A 20,775-nucleotide genomic window follows, 5' to 3' on the forward strand; every position below is an offset into this window, starting at 1 on the left:
TTTCCCTCCAGCCCCCTTGCATCAGAGGCAGATTAAGGATGCCTAGCGGGGCACTGCAACTATGAAGTAGTGAATTGATCAGAACTGAAGGCTAGAGGTGGGGCGCCAAATTTTGGCCTGGCACAGGGCACTGCTGAAATTTGAAATGCCGAAGTGCTTGTACACTCTCAATCTGCTCCAGATGAGATTTTGAGAGTGCAGCAGGAGAGCAAGGGATCTCCAGTTGCCTGAGCAAAACTCCATAGGTGCAGCATTGGACAAAACCCTCATTCAAAGTTGGTTTCACAGCTAAACAATGCAGACATGTGAGAACTCCTAAATGTGGGGGTAGGACCACACAATTTCTAAGGCCCTAGTAAGACCAGCACAGCTTATGTGGAACAGCTGCTTCAAGGAGAATTACACAGACTCTTACCAAAATGCCATGTTCAAAAATTGGACACATGTGAACTCTACAGTTAGATAATCAATATTGTTCATTAAAATCTCATTTTTCAGTTTTATCTACTGGGGTGTTGGAGAAAGGCAACATAAGACAGGAAACAGAATGTACTACTACAAAGCAGTTTATTGAGCAGCCTAGTTTACTTAAGTACTTCTTAAACATATGACACTTTGGAGCCTTAAGAGTTTAAACCATTACACCATTCTCTTTTCTACTCAGTTTGGATAGAATACTTTGTACCATAGACTTCTCTTAGCAAAAAGCCAAGGATACATTCTGTAGGCTAAAAGGTAGCTCAAGGTTTCCCCACATTTTTTGGCTTACTCAGTGAGCAAAACTTTTCTAGCCGGTCTTCCAAACCTTAAACCACAACCTAGTGGAGGAAGATTTAAAACTGAGCCAATATCATCCTGTTGTAATATTAAAGCCCTAAGAAAGGCAGCAGGTTGTATAGTTAACTCCTTGCGGGCAAAACCACTGCCCTAAAACTATGCAACCTACTACCTCTTCCTAGGAACCCACCACTTCTTCAGCAATCCTTCAAAAAAGAAAAGAAAAAGATTAGCTGTAGTGAAAGACAAACTTTATACAACATAAGGCAAGATGCTGTATCACAATTGTATGCGTTCAGTTACTATAGAAGGTGAACCACTTGCTACGTAAGTACAAAGCCATTCACTGTTAGTCCTTTGTTATATCATTAATAGTATACATACTTAATATCCTCCCAATTAAACTTAAACAAAACAGTTGTTTTTTTAATCCAACTCAGATCAAACCAAGTAGCACATATTTTCAAGATGCAGATACCTGAAATGATCAACTTAATGCTGAAAAATAGAGTTGCATTTAGTTACAGATCTTCTGTGCAAATCATTGCATTTATTTTCCATTAAGAGAGGTCCCACCAAGGTTGCTGGTAAACTCAGCAAAAACACGGAAGAATTTTTACTCCTCAAGGAAGGCAATAGATTGTATAGTTATCTCCTGAAGAGGGCAAAATAACTGCCCTACAACTATACAATCTACTACCTCAACCTGATAAGAGAAATATATTTAGAAGGGTTCTATTTCCAGTTAATTTGTTCTGAGTCTACCTGCCCATGGACTGGATCCTGAGACTTACTTGCAGATGGGGACATCTCCATCTCCTCTCACCTGCGCTTCACAAAAAGCCTCTCTGGAAGGATATCCTAAACAGTGCGGAATAGGGCACAGTGGGCCAGCCCAATACAATTTGCTGCCCTAAACAAATGTTGATACAGTTCCATTTCATATAAAGATCCAGCTGGACTGGCAGGCACATCTTACTTCAGAACAGTTTCCTCTATTTTGCCCAGGGCAGCAGACTAGCTTGGGAGAATGAGGTGGGGGCTGCCTCCTGAGGAGGATGCCTCAACTTTGCCTATTGGCCCTGGCTCAGAGAAGGGAAAACAACATCCTTGGATAAAGGCACAAGGTACCTCTGGCCAATTCAGGTCTGCTCCCCACATAGTTCACACCTTTCAGGAGGCCCCCTGACTCTAAGAAGGAACAGATGGTGAGGAGATGATAGAAGTCCCTTTCCACAAGCTTCTTTCCACTCATGTTCCTCAGGAGTCCGCATTTCCTTGACAAGTGTGTCCGGTGAGCCATCATTACAGCCTCCCAGTTGTAATCGTATAGCCAGTAACAAAGCCATACAGATATCACTGATGATTTTCTGCCTCTTTAGGAAAGACAGTAGACTGTATAGTTATCTCCCAGTGGTGGGTATGACCCTAAAAACTATACAACCTACTACCTCATCCCACAGCGCAGGTATCTTCACTTAAGGTATGTTGATTATGTTCTTAAAAAGAACAAGTTTACCTGAATGCTTATAATAGGCCAAGTCATTTCAATACTTTTTAACACACACACAACAAATAGCTGATGGATAAAAGAATGGTTAAACCGTAGACACTTCTCTGGATAGCAACATTCAGTAGACTGTAAATGTTCAAGCAAAGGAACTACAATACAATATTCTTCTTCCTGTTCCCCACTCAAACCTGAAAGGAGGAAGAAAGGTTAATGAAAAACCCTCCAAAAAAATATAAACTTCGGGGGGGGGGGCACTAGCCTTGAAAGATGGCTGCTAATAACATCATGTCCAGCTTGCAAGAGGTAATTAGAGGCTGATATGGGGAGTACATCAGCCTCCCTTCGTCTTTTCAGGGAAGGAAAAGATGCTGCCTCACCTGCTGTTGCCATAAATCACCCCCGAGTTCGGATGAAGGAGGGGGTGAGAGGCACTAGGTGGAAAGCCCTCGGGCAAGCTTGGAGCTCCCTGCCAGCTTCTTTCAGGAGCGAGCCTGGCTGCGATGTTTAAAAAGAAGAAAAGAATTGGACCAATAAACGCACATGCTTCAAGAGAAATCAGGAATGCTTTTATCTGCTAATAAATTTACCACTGAGTGAAGAAGATCGAGACGGAAGGACGAAGGACGGAAGGAACAGAGATAACACCAGAGAACTGCCGACATTTTGGTATGTGGACGGTACGAGGGGGGGGGGGAGACTTTTTTATTTTATTTTTATGTGAGTACCTGATAACCCTCCCCCTCAAAAAACTGTCTCGACGACTAATTTACAAGTGGGAGTGAAAATGAAATGTGTGGAAAAAATTATATGTCTGTGAAAGATTTGGAAACAAGTGAGTCTGTCTCAGTGACGCAGTAAGAAATGCTCCATTGCGTAGGCAGATCTCGGCTGCAAGATGGATGGTCTAGGGAGGAAGAGCCGCTTGGATATCAGGCTGGAATCGTAAATCAGAAAGGGCTGTTATCCTCCTGGAAGACTAATTATGAGGCAGCGGGTCTGGAAAGTAAACGAGTGGACATTTAGACTGTATTTCACCGGAATGACAGGACGGAGTGTCTGCTCGAAAACATGATGGTTGGATTTGTGGACATATGAGAGATTATAAAACCCACACAGAGACAAAATAAGACTGTTCCTTTTAATCCACTTGGGGAGAAAACTCGGAGGTGACAGAAAAGGAAAATGAATAAATGACAAATATGAGAAGATGGGACTGGAAACATCATTGCAGTAAGGAAAGCAGCACGAATTTGGATCTTTGGATTCCTGACGATCGAGGAGCATGGGTACCCCCCACCAAAAAAAAAAAAAAAATTAATTTGGAAAACATTTGGACTTTATGATGTGTATTGATATAATTTGGACTAATTGGTATGATATGTTTAATTTGGCAAATGGAAACTTAATAAAAATTATTGAAAAGAAAAAAAAATAAACTTCAACTATATGGTGTCATAATATTACACAAGTAGTGCAGGAAATCAATCCTCCAGCTTATTCTAAAGGAAGATGCAGTTCAGAAATCAATACTGCCTATACTCAAAAGAATTTGACAAGTGAATTTTGGAATGTAATTAAATGCAACAAGTTGTGGTTTTCTTTTAGTTTCCTATTTTTGGAACTCAAGAACATTCTTACTCCTTTACTGGAAGAACCTAAAAATCTCTATAATGTAGTCAGCTTTTGAATATTAAAAAAAAATCTGATTGCTATATGAAGCTCTTCATGACATACCAAGGAGGACTTCGGAAGAAACCTTCTGTTCAATGTAGTCAGGGATAAGCTATTAGGAAATATCATCCCACATTTTTCTAATGGCTGAATCATACCAGCACAAAAAGAAGGTATAATTTGGTTTAATTTCTCTTTACTGATGAGAATAGAATGATGTCGCTATCTTATTTTGGGGGGGGGGGGTTATTAGTTATAATGGATTGAATCCAGACTTCCCATCAGTGGAACTCTATCCACAAGATACACTCACTGGAAGATGAGGGGTAAGATGATTTTTTACTATTCCTTCTCCTCTCCGAAATTCTGGTTTTCAGAGAGCTTCTGGAACAGTGGAAGAGGTGGTGCGAGGTTACAAAGACTCAACAAAAATTACCTCCTCTTTCTTCTTTGGGAGCCTTCTCTGGATATTCATCCCTTGCATTAATGTAAGGAGTTCTCCTATTCACAGAAGAAACAGAGGCAACCCACTACCCCCAAAGCAAGGAAATATAACATACATTTTAAAATAAAATTTTAAAATTTCTAGAGCATTATATCACAGCAATATTTAAATCTCTAAAAGCATACTCCATATAAGTTGTACTCGGAACAAAAATAATTGGAATCTTTTATCATATGCAGTTAAATTGACTTTTAAAATGATTATTTTACGGTATGATTCAGTCACATCTCCTTACTGAACAACTGCTTTTAATTAAAACATCTACACTTTCTTGTGCATTTTCTTAAATTGTTCTCATTAGACATGCACAGAAACCAAAGCACTGTGCCTTGATGATGACTCAAATAATAGTACCTAAAATATTTTAAAGCAATTCTGTATTTTTGTGTGGATATCAATAAAAATTTTCAGGTCTCCCTCTGCAGGTGGAGAGGGAGGCCCATTCCCAGAATAAAAGTCCCATCCTAGCTGTTATGGAGAGGACTATCAGTATTAGGCCTCCACTGTCAGTACTCTAAAGGCAGAAAGGAAAATGAGGGAGTGTTCACATGGCAGATGAGAAGAGGCACTGATCTGCTAAGACCTAAAAAAGCCTCCTGCCATCCCCACATGCCCTGGGAAGATGATGGGGGAAGTATACCAATGGAAACACACCCAAAACAGGTTTACTGGCAGAAGCAGTGGAATAATCTAAAGTGGCTGTGAAACACTCACCATTTAGATTTCCCACAATACCCTAATGTGTTTCTCCAAGAAATGTAACAGCAGTAAGAACCAGGCTGGGAGAAACAGTGGATGCAGCACTGGTGTCATAATCTACGAGTTCTCAGGCAGATGCCCAAAGTCTGGACCAAACCCAACTTACATTAATTAATTCACGTTAAAATGAAAAGTAACCATTTGGCCCTAGTTTGCCTTGCAAAGTTTTACCCTGCTTTGCACTAGTTTATTATTTCTTGAAACACACATAATTTAATGATCCAACCACTACTGTGAAAGCTGCTATACAAACTTTATTCTCCAGTCTTCTGTTTAGCTTCTTGTCAGTTCCAACCCTGCTTAGTCAGAGATGGAATTGTGTCAAGCACCCTATATTCAGTTTTGCAAGTTCTAAAACTGAATGAACGTCTCCAGCATCAAAGCCAATTTTATTATGTTTACATAGATCAGCACTTGCATCTTAGCAAAATCCAAATTTTACTGCAGTGTAGCACTACAGCAGCCTTCCCCAGCCCAGTGTCCTTCAAGATTTTTTGGACTCTCAATGCACATTGCCCCCAAACAGCAAACTCATTAGTCAGGGACAATGAGTTATAGCTGTTACAGTTGGAACACATGGAGAACATCAGGTTGGTGGAGGACTGTACTACAAAATGCATCAAGTATATAAAAGATATATCACTAGCTCCTCTATACTGTTTATCAATGCTATTCATAAACTCAATTTTATCTGACCTAACGTTAAGCAGATTACACTTTCAACTGATTAATGTCCATCAATGAAATGTAATTTGGTAATAACAATTTTATCAACTAAATATATATCAAATTCTAAAGAAATAAATTGCTTCTAACAATCTACAGTATGTTTATTCAAGTATCCCAGAAGGCAGTTGTTTCCTGAAGTCTATCATCTCTGAGCTTCCTTCCCTTCTTCTGAAACTTTGTGCTTTCTGTCTTCCCACTTTCCCACACACAAGACAGCTGGAGAAGTTCAGCAAACTGCTTAACAAACCAACTACCCCCAAGGATTTACAAACCCCATAAAACTGTTTCCAAGTACTTTCCTTTATCATCTTCAATGCCAAATCCAGTCACCACATCTGAGGCTAATGTTTCTCCTTCCTCAACTGTAAAGAAGCAGATATTATTACAGACTGTCAATCTATATGATCATATTTTCCTACCAATGCAATTTATGTTTTGCCAGAGAAAGCAAACGAGTCGCTTTGCAACCTTTCTACCTACCCACAAATGGGATATAAAAAGGAACGCAGCCCAGCAGCAGAACTGCAAGGGACAAAACACATCCACCCCATATCCTAAAGAGGTCTGAAGCTTTGGAACATGTAGCTCTAACTGCCAGAAGCCACTATCTAAAATTGGGAATTTGAGGATTAAGCTGTGCCAGAGGTGCCACCTTCCAAAACCGTCCTACCCTTTCTCCCTCCCATCAGCAACTCGGTGGTAAAACAAAAAGAGTCAGCGGCCACAGCATGGGAAAGCCACTCACCTTCCCCGATTTCCAAAGTTAACATACATACATATACAAAGTTAATGCAGCCTTCCAGCCCCCAAGGACATGCAGACCACCCCGCAGTCCCGCCCTACTCTGCTGCCAGTCTCAGAACGGGCATTTGATGCCGCAGGAAGACCTACTGAGCCCCTAGGCCGGCGGTTTACTCGGAGGTAAGCCGGCGGGCGCACGATCCTTTCCCTCAGCTTGCGATGCCAGGCACAAGGGAGGGAGGAGAACGCGCGGGAAGGAGAGGCGGCGCGCCTCGTGGTAAGGGAGCCGCTTGCCAAGAAACAGCCCACCTCCTGCTCCTCCTCCCCTGCCTGCCTGCCTGCCTCCCTCCCTCCCGTCCACCGTAGAATGCCCGGGGGGGGGCGCCCGCCTCGCAGGCCTTTCTTCGCCCAGGGGCTCTCGGGGCCCAACGTTCCAGCCAATGGGAGGGAGGGAACGTTGAAGCGGCGGCGGGGGGGGGCGCTGGAGGATGAGCGCGAGAAGGAAGCAGCGACGGTTTTCGGCCGGCAGTAGGCGGGAAAAAGGGGTGCCGAGAGGGAGAGAGACGGGACGGGGCGGGGCTTTCCCCCATCTTACTCGGGAGTCCCCGCCGCAGCATCACCTCGCGCCCCACCCACTTTCTCTCTTCCCTTCCATCCCGCCCTCACACAAGCCAAGGTCTCTCTCTCTCTCTTGCCCACCGCGAACTTGCTACGGGAAGTGACGCGACGCGTACAAGCCAAGCGCCCTCGGCCAACAGCAACGGAGGGTGACTGCCGAGCAGCCAATCGGCGGTCGCTTAGTGGGCGGGGTTTCCCGGAGCCTCAGGTTTGTCAGGGAAGGCGCGGCGGCAATGGGAGGGGTGGAGGGGGAGAGAGAATGGAAGAGAGCGGGGAAGCGGGCTAGAGAAGCTGAGGGGGAAGGAGGCGGCGGAGAGGATCTGTGACTGGAACGCGAAGAGGGAAAGCGGAGGTTCTGCCCCGCTCCTCCGTAGCCGGGAGCTCGGGGGTAACATAAGGGGCTCTTCCCTCTCCCGCGCGCACCGGAACAGCGCCGGCTCCCTCAATGGAAGGACCGCTGCTGCTTCTTCCCTCAGCGCTCCCTCCCTTGTTCCCCCATCTCTCTCTCACACACACACCGGTACCTGCAGAAGGATGACCCAGCGCCACCCAAGACCCGGATGGAAGAACCGCCGTCGATGGTGCTGCCCCTGCAGCAGCGCTACCGCCTTTCCCCGCAGTGGATCACGGGAAAAAAGACTGATGACGACGCCCCCCCACCTCGGAAGAATGGAAAAACTCCGCCCCCGCGGCGTGTGCCGAGTTAAGGGAAGGAGCGTGACCCGTCCGTCACCCACGCTTGCTCGCTGTCATTGGAGCACGCAGCCCGTGGCCCCGCCCTAGTGCAAGATCGTGTCTTCTGATTGGAGGAGTGCGGGCTCCTGTGTCAGCCTACCCTACCTGGTTGGTGCTCAAATTCCTTGGCCCCTGCTCCGCCCTCTCCTAATAGGAGAGCGCCCTCGGCTTTGCCCACTCGGAGGGAACGAGGGCTGGCCGGCGAGTCACGTACTGCCTCCTCGCCGTCCTCTCTGCGTCCTTTCTCGGAGCTAAAACCCGCCCACCTTCCTCTCAAGTCTGCGGGCGCCAGAATTGATAGCTGCCGCGGCTTTGGTCTCACTCTGACAAAGGCTGCTGGCAGCCGGCTGTGCTGAGGAGGAGTTAGAAGCAGCCGAGGAGTCTCCTGGAGCCTTGACCAGGGCATCGTTAATAGACACGACCCTATGCATGTTTCCTCAGAAGTGCAGTGAAGGGATGCAGCTTTAAATTTGTTAGCCTTTCGGGTAGTGCAAGATGCTTAGGCTGCCGTCAGTGAGGAATCTAAATGGTCAGAGGTGATGAGGGTTGCAGGCCAACAGCGTCTGGTTTTCCCATCTCTTCAGCTGTAACTTGCCTAAGGATAAACTCTCTTCCACTTGCCTAACCTGTAAGGCAATGGCAAGGGGTGGGGAGGGTGCCAGCTCTGCCAGTGTATTGCGGGAGAGCAATCAGCAGAAAATACTTTGCACTTTCATACGTGATACATTTTGAGGAGGATTTCTGTTGTGTCCATTCTTTCCACCTGGTATTTAAAAGATATACAGCACCACCTACAGCTTACCTAATACATGGCAAATTCAGAAATTGTAAAGACACTCTGCATATGCAGGGTGTACCACATTTATGGGCTCAATTCTCATGGTTAGTCTAAAAGTTGGTGCTCTTCTCATCCTCAAACTGCATGACTTTTGCGCTTTATATTTCATGCTTCCTGCCAGTGCTCTACTTCATGCAACAGTTAAGGGCAAAAGAAACCAACATTATTTCTTAGTTCCAAGCTCACTTCTCAGAATATGGGATTTTGACTGCAACCTCATGAAATACCAATATTGCTTTAGCACATGTTGTGGGCAAGGAAGCAGAAGTTCACATGAGGGAACACAAGCTATTGTGGTTGGGCTTCCTTGATTTACTTCCTTCCCCCTTTTTTGTAAAGTGCACTCCTCCACCCCATATATTAACTTCCGTTTTCCCTCTGCTTTAAGTTAATTAGTCGTTAAAGTGAAACCTTGCAGCCTGGGTTTTTTTATCTCGTTATGGAGAGCTGAACTGCAACTGTCATTTCCATGCGAAGCTCAATGTGCCCCATCGATCTTACCAGCAGTTCTGTGGCATTTTCTGTTATTGATTATAAGGTGTTGGCTCACTACTGCAGAATTGCTGAGAGAACAGAGTTGCTGAGAATTGCAGAAAAGAATATAGAATCGGGAACAGAAAACATTGGATTGACAGCAGGATTTAGTTTAGGACTAGGACTGGATTTGAGCTCAGGCCAAGACATGGACCAGACAAGAAAGAGACATTAAAAAGGCCACTTATGTAAACACCGAGAACTTCAGGATGATTTACTGTTCTCAGCATCTTTTAACATATATTAATAGCCTTAACCCTTGAGGATAGATGCAAGAATCAGCAGGCAAAACGAACTTCTCTGAAATAACTCCTAGGGGTAGCATACAAGGCAAGAGAGAACAAAACTAGTATGAGGGCTCTGTGATCCACAGTAGGTGTGAGGTCTGCCTCCTCAGATCAAGTAGTTGGGCAATCATCTAAATCGGTTAACCAAAGAGCAAGGAGTATGGCTACCTAACCATACCCGCTCCTGAGATAATTTAATACAAATTGTTACCTTCATTCTTGTGCCTTGGGTGAGACTCTGGACTGGTTCAAATGTGTAAGCCACACTCTTGTGTCCCTGCTGGGACCATTTCATGATATGAACTGCTGTGTCAGTGCAGGAGTGGGTTAAACTACAGTACTCTGAATTGTTGGAAAGCAAGGTAGTGCAACTTCAGTTCTGTTTTCTATCACAAGAGGGAGCATGAGTCCCGTATTGCTGAAGAGGTGTGTAGCTGCATGTATTATGCATGCATGTAGAGAAGAGCTTGTTCATTAAGGATCATGGCTTGGATCAATTGGGTTAGATGTGATGAGCTTCTGGTCCATAGCTGTCAACATTTCCCTTTTTTAAAGAGAAATTCCCTTATTCCTGATAGGATTCCTCGCAAGAAAAGGGAAAGGTTGACAGCTATGTTCTGGTCATTTCAGCTGAATGATTCTGATTCAGACTTCAAACTTGAACCTTACCCTAATAAGAACTATAAACACCTACAAGCAGAAATATTCTCATTTGCACCTAATTTTGGAGATATATATTTAAGACGAAATAAATGCCCCTGTAAACTCCCTTGCCAGAATGAGAAGAGATAATGCTTTATATACTAAGCAATATCATTTTACTTCACGTTAGTATAAGCCAAATTATCTTTTGGTTATGAAATTATAGGACTGGTGACAAATTGGTACAATAGGAAAATGGTTTCCTGTAGCCATAGCACATGCTGAACTAGAGAAAAAGAATCTTTAATAGAGTAACAGGTAACAATATATTTTTGAAGTGGAATATTTTTGTTCACTGAATATATTAGTTTGAGCCTATCAATAGATGAATGGAAGCTGACTCAACAAGGAGTGACAATTAGTCACTATTGAATTAATAGAACCTCTATTTCTGTTGTATATACACCATTGTTCTGTACCTTGCCCAGTCATAAAGTAATCTGCAGTAGTACTGCTTTCGTTCTAAAATATAGTTGCTCATATAATTTAAGGGGTTTTACTGAACTGTCAGTAATTTAAAAATAAATATTTGAAATAAGTTGTTTTTAAAAGTGCTTGGTTCGTTTTTTATCAAACAGCAGACTAAGTACTGTACTAACACAGCAGAACACAGATTAAGACATGGAATCTGCTGTTCTGGCAGAGTGGATTGTCCAAAACCTAGGCTACACACTCTCTCTCTCTCTCTCTCTCTCTCTATATATATATATATGGATACTTGCCACTGTTATGACTAATTGCTTAACAAGCACTTTACAGTTGTTTTGCAGCTGTTGCAGCAATGTTTGTCATAATCTCTCAGGTGATCACTTGACACATAGAGGACCAAGGATTCTTTTTCAAAAAGGAAGAAACCCTATATCATTTTAATCCTCTCAATCGAGTATTTTCATGCCCCAGGCCACACTACTGCTACCTAAACATCTCTGTAATTTTGATATTTTTCCATTGCTCTTCTTGAAATCCATAGATCTTTCAGCCTTACAGCAGTCTAGTGAAGTAGATCGGTACTCTGTTGTAGAGGGTGGAGAACTGAAGTGGAAGAATGGCTTGGATCCCCAGGATCTGGTTGGGGAGGAATCGGGGCAGGGCGGTGCAGGGGGCTGCAACAGTAAGGGTTAGAAGGGGAAAGTTCTGTTCTGTGAACATGAACTGTGTTACATTCATAGAAGGTATATTAAGAACCAAGCCAATGATGTGTCCATTGCCATAGATAAGGTAGGTTTTATAACTAGGCTTTTCAGCTTTAAGTATAAAATGCTAGCTAAAAGATCAGGTTTACTGTCAACAGTAACTTCCATTCATTCTGCCACACTTTGGAAATAAGAGTTGTGTTTTATCATGACCAGCATATTTTTCATGAATAACACACTTGCATATAAACCACAACTTCTAGTTTTGAGATGCATGCAAGTAGTAATCAAGAAAATATAAATTGCATTTTGAATGGAAAATTAATTTATGGATGTCTGCAGCATTCATGTATTTGAAAAGGAGACCCAGCTCTGGAAGGCACAAATAAAACAAAGCTTGATTTACGAAATATATATGCTATATCTGATGTGTACAATTGTGCACACACAAAAACAGTCCCCTCCCCCCCCCCAAAAAAATTATTATGCTGTGGTTAAGAAAGAACTAAGACCAAATGTTTTTCATACAATGCTCAGAAATACTTCAGTTTTTCAAATTGTGGTTTCATTTTGTGAAATACAGGACATCTGTAAGAATAACCATCAGTGACATTTTTGTGACTGCAGCTATGCCTCAAAATGTGTCATTTGCACCTGAAAACCTTGGCACCATATGTTTGAGACAATAACGAGTTGGCTCACTACAATTTCAATGTTCCCTTCACCAGTAAATCACTACATCTGTCTCACTGAAGACGTAAACTCACTAACAGAAAACCATTTTGTTGCCTCAGATCACCCAAAGGGAGATAGGCAGCAAATGTTGAAATGCTGAAAATGTTGTGTGGTGCATATGCTGCAAATGATGTTGCAGCATATGACTGACTTGTCTATTTCTTTTGGAGTTGATTTTATCTGGCATTCTACAGTTGCTGCTAATGATGAGTATTTAATCACTTTGTGGTGAGAATAAAAAGTCTATCCTGACCCAAACGTATATTTTAATTTTGAACATCTCTTCCACTTTGCATTCCACGTTAAGATCACACTGAGTCTTGTGTGGAAATGTCCTAAAGCATATGTGAAATGAATTCTCTTTACTCAAATTTATCTGTCAATCTGTCTATCAGTTTTCTGGAAGCTTCAAGGTCATAGTCCTGGCTATGGAAGGTTCTTCTAAGCAAAGTAAACTGGAGTTGTAGAGAGTTTGGGTTTCTAACAATTAGTCTACAAGTTAACTAGTGAGGCCAGATGACAGCAATATTAAAAGTACAATCCTGTAGCCATTATTTAAGCATTGTGGTATCCTCCTCTTGAATTTTACCAGTGACCTTTTTTTCCAAACTTTCAAATAATTATGTAAGGGTGATGATGATTAATTAGCAGGGCCCAACACAATATGTGTCAAATGCCATGCCATGTGGTTGCATCTATAAATATTTTACTTGCTAATGAGTAGTGAAAATCGATTAGAAGAACATTTGTTTCTGTTTCTTTTTTTAATAAATTATTTTGCTCTTGGAGGTCTTGTTTCTAAAGCTTTACCTATTCCATGGCTTGCCTTGATATTGATTCTGTTTCCAATTAGATGTCATTCCTGTTTGGTGTACTATTGTTATCCCTATGGGAGGCATTTTGATTAAGATCTTGCTTTGTTTCGTTTGCTTTTTGGAAAAAATCCATTAATTTTTCGTAGAAGGACTCATTAGACATTTCATCAGAAAAAGAAAATGTGGGACATTCTGGCCTGAACACATCAGGGAGCTCATCTGACCTTGTAGGTGTTTCATCGGAATTAGAGGAGACATAGTTGTTGATATGAGTGGCTTTGATCAAATCTTTAAAATATTGCCCAACGGAAATATGATAATCTTTTTTGTTTGGGTATAAGGAATTTCCTTTTGCAAGTTTCTCTATCTTGCTTCTGAGTATTTTATCCTCTTGGAGAAAATGCACTGAATTTGAATGCTGTTCCAAGAGAGTTTTCATTTCTCGATAAAGGTTTCTTGGGACTTCAAGCTCATTTGCCAGCTGCTGAAGGTTTTCTACTTTCACAGAATACTCTTTGCCTAATATTGCTTTGAGTTCAGTCATTCTCCGCCGGATCCCTTTCAGTAAGCCTGCTCCAGTGGCATCGATAACAACCTTGACTTCAGCAGCAGTATCCGTAAGTTCATTGATCAGCATTTCAATTTCCTGTTGAAGTATGATATAGAATTTCTTAGTAATGCCCAGAAAGTACAATTTAAACATTTTTAAAACTACTTCAGCTTCATTATTCAAAGCAATTATTGGTAAATGGTAATCCCCAGATACATTGCAAAGAAAACCCTATGGCTTCTATCGAGGATATAATAGCATAACCTTTTCTGGAGGCATCTATGAGTCTCTAAAAGACTGTGCACTCAAATTCTGCTACTGAAGTCCATAAAAAGGTTAAATATTTAGGGATTTGGTTAACATCAAGAAATATAAACCTATTTAAAAATAACTATGAAAAAAATTGGCTTGAGGTAAAAAGAAATTTAGAAATATGGAGCAGAATGAATTTCTCAATGTTAGGAAAAATATCAGCAATTAAAATGAATGTGTTGCCTAAAATGCTATTTCTTTTTCAATCAATACCAGTCATCCTGAAAGATGAATGCTTTAAACAATGGCAGAAAGAGTTTTTAAGATTTATCTGGGGGGGGGGGGGGGCAAAAGGCCAAGGATAAAACATAAAATACTTACAGATGTAAAAGATAGAGGCGGGTTTGCCCTCCCAGACCTTAAATTGTATTACGAATCTGCTTGTTTGGTATGGATCAGGGACTGGATGAGATTGGACAAGCAAGAGGCACTAGAACTAGAAGGACATGACAACAGATTTGGTGGGCATGCATACAGGAAAGGGAAGATTAATAGAAGCTTTTACAACCATATAATCAGGAAATCATTAATGAGAGTATGGGAGAGATATAAAGACTTATTGGAACAAAAGACTCCGTGGTGGCTCTCACCACATGAAGCATTACTGCTCAAACCACTTGGAAAGAAAGGAAAATGGCTCACATATGCTGATTTATTAAAGGAACATGATGGGAAATGGAAATTAAGAGATTATGATGAGATCAAAGACCACTTTCAGAGTTGGTTGCATTATCGACAATTACATGAAACATATAAAGAAGACTGTAAGAAAGGATTTAGTTATACTAGATCTAGGTTTCGAACGGAAGTGATTGAAGGGAAAGTGAAATTACTGAAGGCCGCATATAGCATACTATTAGAATGGGAGACGAAAGATGAAGAGGTAAAATCAGTTATGATTAAATGGGCACAAGATGTAGGCCACAATATTATGATGGAGGATTGGGTTAAATTATGGAAAACTGACTTAAAATTTGCAGATTGTTCACTATTGAAGGAGAACTACATGAAGATTATGTACAGATGGTATACAACACCAGTGCAGCTAGGGAAAATGTACAAAACTAGCTCAAACATATGTTGGAAGTGTAAGGAAAAGGAAGGAACATTTTATCATATGTGGTGGGATTGTAAAGTAATTTAAAAAATTTGGGAAATGATATACAATGAACTGAAGAAAATGTTCCATTTAACATTTGTTAAAAAACCCGAGGCATTTTTGTTGGGGATTGTAGGGAAAGACCTGCCAAAAAAGTTGAAAAACATCTTCATGTATGCGACAACGGCCGTGAGAGTTCTGGTAGCACAAGGATGGAAGACAGAAGAAATCCCAACTAAAGAATCATGGCAAGAAAAATTGATGGATTATGCAGAACTGGCAAAATTGACATATAAGCTACGGGACAAGGATAACTGTGACTTTAAGGATGAATGGGAACCTTTCACAAAGTATTTGAAGATGCAACAAAGTGAACTGGACTCCTTGGCAGGTTTTGAATAAACATCCACAATTTTTTACTGATAATAATTAGCTAAACAGTTGGAGGATCTATACAACTCTGTAACATGCAGAAAATAGCATTATTGGAGAAACCAAAGACTGGAACTGAGGGAAGTTGGGGGGTGAGGTGGGGGGTGGGTTTTGTGGGGGGAGGAAAAATGGGGGGGAATAAGGATATGTTTTTGGAAAATATGTTTTGTTATAACTTTGAATAAAAAAAATGAAAAAAGAAAAGGCAGCATGCTGTTCTTTAACAAAACAATCACGAGTTAGCTGAGAAATTGTACTCTCTAGCCACCTACAGTCAACTGCGACTTTGTGCAGTCTGCCTATGTGGTTGCCCATATATATGGGAGTGGCATACGGTGGCAGAAAATGTATAACATCTTCACAAAAGGAGAAAGAAAAGTTGCCAATATTTGAGAAATCTTAACTTTATGCCGCTGTTATTGTCCTCTAACTCAAAGACCAGAATAGTCAGAGAAGATGAAGAGAAGAAGTGTGTTTTGCTGCCTTCGAGGAAGAATCCCTGGACTCGCAGGGCTGGGCCAGTGAGATGGATGCAGGCGGGTATGCCTCACCCACCGATCCCTATTCATATCCAGTCCCAAGAAAATCCAGAAAGGGACTTGGCTTGTGCTTCCTGACAGCTGTCCAAGTGTCCCAGAGCTTTTATTTATCCCCTTCCCTTGTAACACTCAATGAGTTGACTTCTATGTCCCCAAGGTGTTGCCTGGCAGTGACATTGCTGCCTTGCCAGTTTGGTTTGGTTTTTGCTTCGAGCCTCCTAGCTTTGCAGATACTGCTGTTTTGCTTCTCTCACATGGGGTGGTCTGAGGTAAGGGGGCAGCAGCAAAGCAATTACCTTTCTCATGGGTTGATATTTTGCCATAACAAAACTCCAAATGGCTTTTAATGAAGGCGCTATGACACTATATCTGAAAGGGGGGGGGGACATCACTTTTCTGGCCCAAAGTAAACCACAAATGTGGTAATGTACATTGCCCCTAGTGCTAGAACAATATGGTCATGTAATCATATTGTTCGTAGTTTCACAAACAAGACACCCAGTTTCTTCCACATCCAGTTTCACCAGTTCCTCCTCTCCTAACTAATCTGAAGAGTTGTAGTCAATTCCATTCATTCTTTCATTCAAAAGATGTTTCCCTCACTCTTCAGCTGGAAAAGTTTCCAGATTGCTAATCAATTTTGAAAAACAGAATAGCACAGTCTCTGCCCCCAGGCCTACAGACTAAAAAGACATGACACAGAGAGGTTGGAGAGGGGAGACAAAAACTAGCAAGCTCGGGCACTAAATGGTGTTGCCAAGTTCTTTCAATGGCCAGTTTTCAGTGGACATGGATGCGGCACTGGGAGTTCCGAAAATAGGTCAGCACTGGACTGGGTGAGGGCTACAAGTGAATCTCAGTCCAGACACAAAAGGAGCACTATGTGGATATGACAACACACCCAACCCCACTTAGGATCAAATTCACAGGGGTGGTGTTAGTTCTGGTCATTGCTCTAAATGGCCAGGTGGCAGCCATGGCTTTCCATCAACCTAGGCCAATAACCTACTTGTGGCCTTGGAGAAATCTTGGCCATATTTACCTATACTCTGGGTAGACTACTATATGTGATGTCTTTGAAGGTAACCTCTCTCTTATGAACAGATTAAAATCTGTTCTTATAAATAGGGCAATTTTACCCAGCACACTAAAATTAACTTGTTAACCTGGTATCTGTGATGAGTATCCATTCAGAGACGTTAAAAGTGTGACCTTTTGGAAAAGAACAAATAGCATACTAGCTGTAGCTAACACTGAAAGTCCTATAAGTCAGGGCCAAACCAGAAAGACTATCAAATTATTGCCTTGTTGGAAATGTAAAGAAAAAACCCCACTAAGCATGAAAATTAAAAATTGTTTTTGTTAATGGTGAGATTTTAAAATATATATATCAAGCTTCTTTTACTGCACCTTCTTAGCTTGTTCAGCATGTTCAGATTGTTGGTTTACCCAATCTAAATCTTTGATCAATCTCTTTTTCCTCTCTGAGTAAACTTCAGACAGTTTTGCTACATTGTGGGACTCATGCTCTCCAAAGAGTTTGCAGATGGCGCATATCGGCTTATCATCAGTCAGGCATACCTGGATGAGAATGGGCAACATATGTCATGTCATTGTCCAGTACAGCAAAAAATGTACACCACTTTTTAAGCATCTAAAAAAGACATTGCCTCAGAGCTGTCAGCCAACTGTATCTTAGGCTGCAATCCTTATACTAACCTGGGAATAAGTCCTATTGAACTTAATGGAGCTTTCTTTTGTTTCTGTTGTTAAAATTAAAAAGACTCATATTTTATTTTCATTTACTCTTGCACCAGTCTAGTATTCACTGAATTATATCCTGTAATCTTGCTGCAGGAAGATACCTATTATTATTTTTAAAGCACAAATGACCTTCCATGTTTGAACATGGAAGCACATATAGTTCAAATAAAGAGCTGTCTCCAACCAAGTCATATTGAGAAAAGACCCCTTGAAATAAAGGGATTTAAATTTGCCAGGTCCATTGATTTCATTGGGTCTACTCTGATTATGGCTTAGCTGAATACAACCCTCTCTTCTTTTTCCCCTCAAATCAATTGTTAAATGAGGTGACTTGCTGTGAGGGAAGGGGATGCAGATAACGCTGGTGCTTGCTGCTTTCCCCTTTTTTTCCATTAAATGTGTTGATTAGGATCTGGTCTTGTACCTGGGTGCGACAAAGGCATTTGACCTCTAAAGGAACAAGGACACCTTTTTAAAAGGTCACCAAACTGTGTGTGGGCACAGTCAGGAGGAGCTGTGATGTCACAAGGAGTACCCAACAGGTGCAATATGGCACAATGCTTGCATAACATCAAGACATAACTTGAAAAAGCAGTGGCTATGTTAGCTGCATAAATGCAATAGACCAGAACTGAAGCAATTCCTTGGTGCCTGGATGATGTTCAGCAGAGAACACTTTCCCCAGCCTGACGCGTTTTGCATAGTGTCTTACTCTTACCCAATCTAGAGGATCATATAAATTTCCATCATATTGGAAGGGGCAGGGGGAGAGCCCTCACTTTTAGAGTTAATCAGGGCTGAGCCCCACTATTAGAGTGTGGTGACTGTCTCAGGCAGCAGAAGCTGGGGGACAATGCTGACAGGCCCAGCTGTGCCCCGACAGTCAGCTTCTCTTCTGTAAAATTGTAAGGCGCCATAATGTCTTTTGCCTCAGGCAGCAGAATGTCTTGAGTTTGCCCTGAAGTAAATGTGCCTTTTAATCAGCCAGCATCAGATTTCTCTTTAGAGAATTGCTTTTCTCTTTTTATCTGATGTGTTGCTATTGTTATATACTGGTGTGGTATTTTGCAATGTTTAGCAGTTTATACATATTCCAAATTAACAACTGAAAATAAAGTAAAGCACTGCAGTTAAGTTAGTTTCATTAAGAAATAGGAAAAAAGGAGTGGTGGAGTTATACCAAATTCATACGCTCTCCATGTTCTTCACATATCTGGGACAATTGGTCTTGTTCTTTGGCATGCACATTTTCAAGCTCATACTTATATTTTTCCAAAATACTCTCCACCAGAATATTTCTTGGCAAGCCAATGATTCCTCTCCCTCTCAAGGGTATGATCTGAAAGTGAGATGAAATCATCAAATGCATCCTGTAACATTTTGCTTCGAAGGTTTAATGTGGGGAAATGACGTAATTGTTCTGTACCCGGATTTTCTATCGATCAACATAATGTGAAGGTAAATTAAATGCTGCAACTATGCGGCATGCATATCAGTTTCTTTTTAGTACTACTGTATGTGTTTCCTTCTGGGTTGCCAATTCTTGTGAGCTAAAATGTTCCTTATAAATGATTGGAGATGTCAATTTAAAGGTAATAGAGATAAACTCCTGATCTACATGATAGTGGGAGCAATAATAGAAATTGCAAAACACAGGAAAACCAAGTGAAGTTCCATCTTTACAGGAGCGGCTACACAAAATATTTTATGCCATGATAGGGAACAAGGTAGGGAGTAATGACACACTCTCAACTGGGCCAATTAAGGGCAATTCCAGTTTGTCATGAAATGTGGTCATTTTCAAATAGACTATTTGAATGATAGATTTTTATAATGTAATGTTAAAATGTGGCCATTGGCGTATGTATTACAGTGGTACCTCGGGTTACAAACACCTCGGGTTACAAACACCTCGGGTTACAGACTCCACTAACCTGGAAGTAGTACCTTGGGTTAAGAACTTTACCTCAGGATGAGAACAGAAATCGCGTGGCAGCAGTTGGAGGCCCCATTAGCTAAAGTGGTGCCTCAGGTTAAGAACAGTTTCAGGTTAAGAATGGACCTCTGGAACAAATAAAGTTCTTAATCAGAGGTACCACTGTAGTTAAAACAAGCTTGTTGGGCATGCAAAGTGGGGAGATAAATGTGATTCAATTTTTGGTCCTTTCTTGCCTGTGGTTATATATTTTGTACATGCAATTTGTAAATGTTGGGTTGTATCCGCTGCAGCATATGCCCAAGAAGGGTCCCCTGTCCCCTGCTCCCTACAGTGGCTCTTGCTGTTACCACAAAAAGCTTCTTCATGCCCAATATTCTCCAATTCCTGCTCCCACAGGTCATGCAGGGGGCTGAAGTGAGGTGGAGAGGCACATGGAATCCCCCTTGTCTGAGCACTGCACACAGGCACACTGCACCGCACACTGAACACAACCCATTAGGAATGAAAAAGTCATACAGATCCCTGTGAGCTTGCACTGAGTTTACACTGCAGCTCTAGAACTGCTACATGAGGAATGTCGCTATCTGCAGAGGCTGTATGTTTCTTGCGATAGTGCTACTGCTCTATACGTCTGCCCAGTTGCTATACTTCTGACTGCCGGCTTCTGCTTTACTATTTCGCCGTTATCTTGTAGCGTGAATGTGGGCAGTTGGAAACCCACTCGTACTATCGGAGAGGGCAATCTGTAAGCAGATTGCAGAGGGCAAAACAAAGCTCTCTCTAACTTACTTTTCTGCACATTGGGCAGGAGAACTGTCCATTGACATGGCTACAGTTCTGGCTGATGAGGATCTTCTCCAGGCACTTCTTGCAGAAATTGTGAGCGCAGGATAGGACCAGCACGGGGGGAGTGAACAACTCTAAGCACACCGAACATGAAAGCACCTGTGCTAATGCCTCCATGACATGGCTGCACTCAAAAGAACGGAGCCTCAACTTGCCTTCTCTTCTAGCAGCATTCTCATTTAAGTTCTAGAATGGCACTGAA

At 41.9% G+C, this 20,775-nt stretch overlaps 1 protein-coding gene across 2 annotated transcripts; it reads right to left on the reverse strand.

Moving 5' to 3' along the window:
* Positions 1-550: 550 nt before the first annotated feature.
* On the reverse strand, positions 551-20,738 carry LOC308472179 (tripartite motif-containing protein 54-like). 2 transcript variants are annotated; one of them, XM_080996824.1, is made up of 9 exons: positions 20,517-20,738; positions 18,969-19,127; positions 17,435-17,605; positions 7,838-13,738; positions 6,049-6,316; positions 4,398-4,491; positions 2,878-3,286; positions 2,668-2,785; positions 551-2,478 (listed from the first exon to the last, which is right to left on the reverse strand). In XM_080996824.1, the coding sequence occupies exons 1-4, from the start codon at positions 20,688-20,690 to the stop codon at positions 13,127-13,129; spliced, it is 1,116 nt and encodes a 371-aa protein (XP_080852950.1). In that variant the 5' UTR covers positions 20,691-20,738; the 3' UTR covers positions 551-2,478; positions 2,668-2,785; positions 2,878-3,286; positions 4,398-4,491; positions 6,049-6,316; positions 7,838-13,126. The 2 variants fall into 2 exon arrangements, with proteins under 2 accessions (XP_080852950.1, XP_080852949.1); XM_080996823.1 differs by lacking the exons at positions 2,668-2,785; positions 2,878-3,286.
* Between the last annotated feature and the right edge of the window lie 37 nt (positions 20,739-20,775).

Source organism: Podarcis pityusensis, assembly GCF_964106645.2.
Source record: "Podarcis pityusensis genome assembly, chromosome: 2".
NCBI lineage: Eukaryota > Metazoa > Chordata > Lepidosauria > Squamata > Lacertidae > Podarcis > Podarcis pityusensis.

What these genes read in the sequence shown, in the direction of transcription:
- LOC308472179 (XM_080996823.1), bottom strand. Translation starts at nt 20,690, where the DNA reads ATGGAGGCATTAGCACAGGTGCTTTCATGTTCGGTGTGCTTAGAGTTG. An exon ending in CCTGCCCAATGTGCAGAAAA is followed by an intron (nt 19,128 to 20,516) that starts GTAAGTTAGAGA and finishes TCTCACTTTCAG; the next exon opens with ATCATACCCTTGAGAGGGAG. An exon ending in ATGGAGAGCGTATGAATTTG is followed by an intron (nt 17,606 to 18,968) that starts GTATAACTCCAC and finishes ATTCTCATCCAG; the next exon opens with GTATGCCTGACTGATGATAA.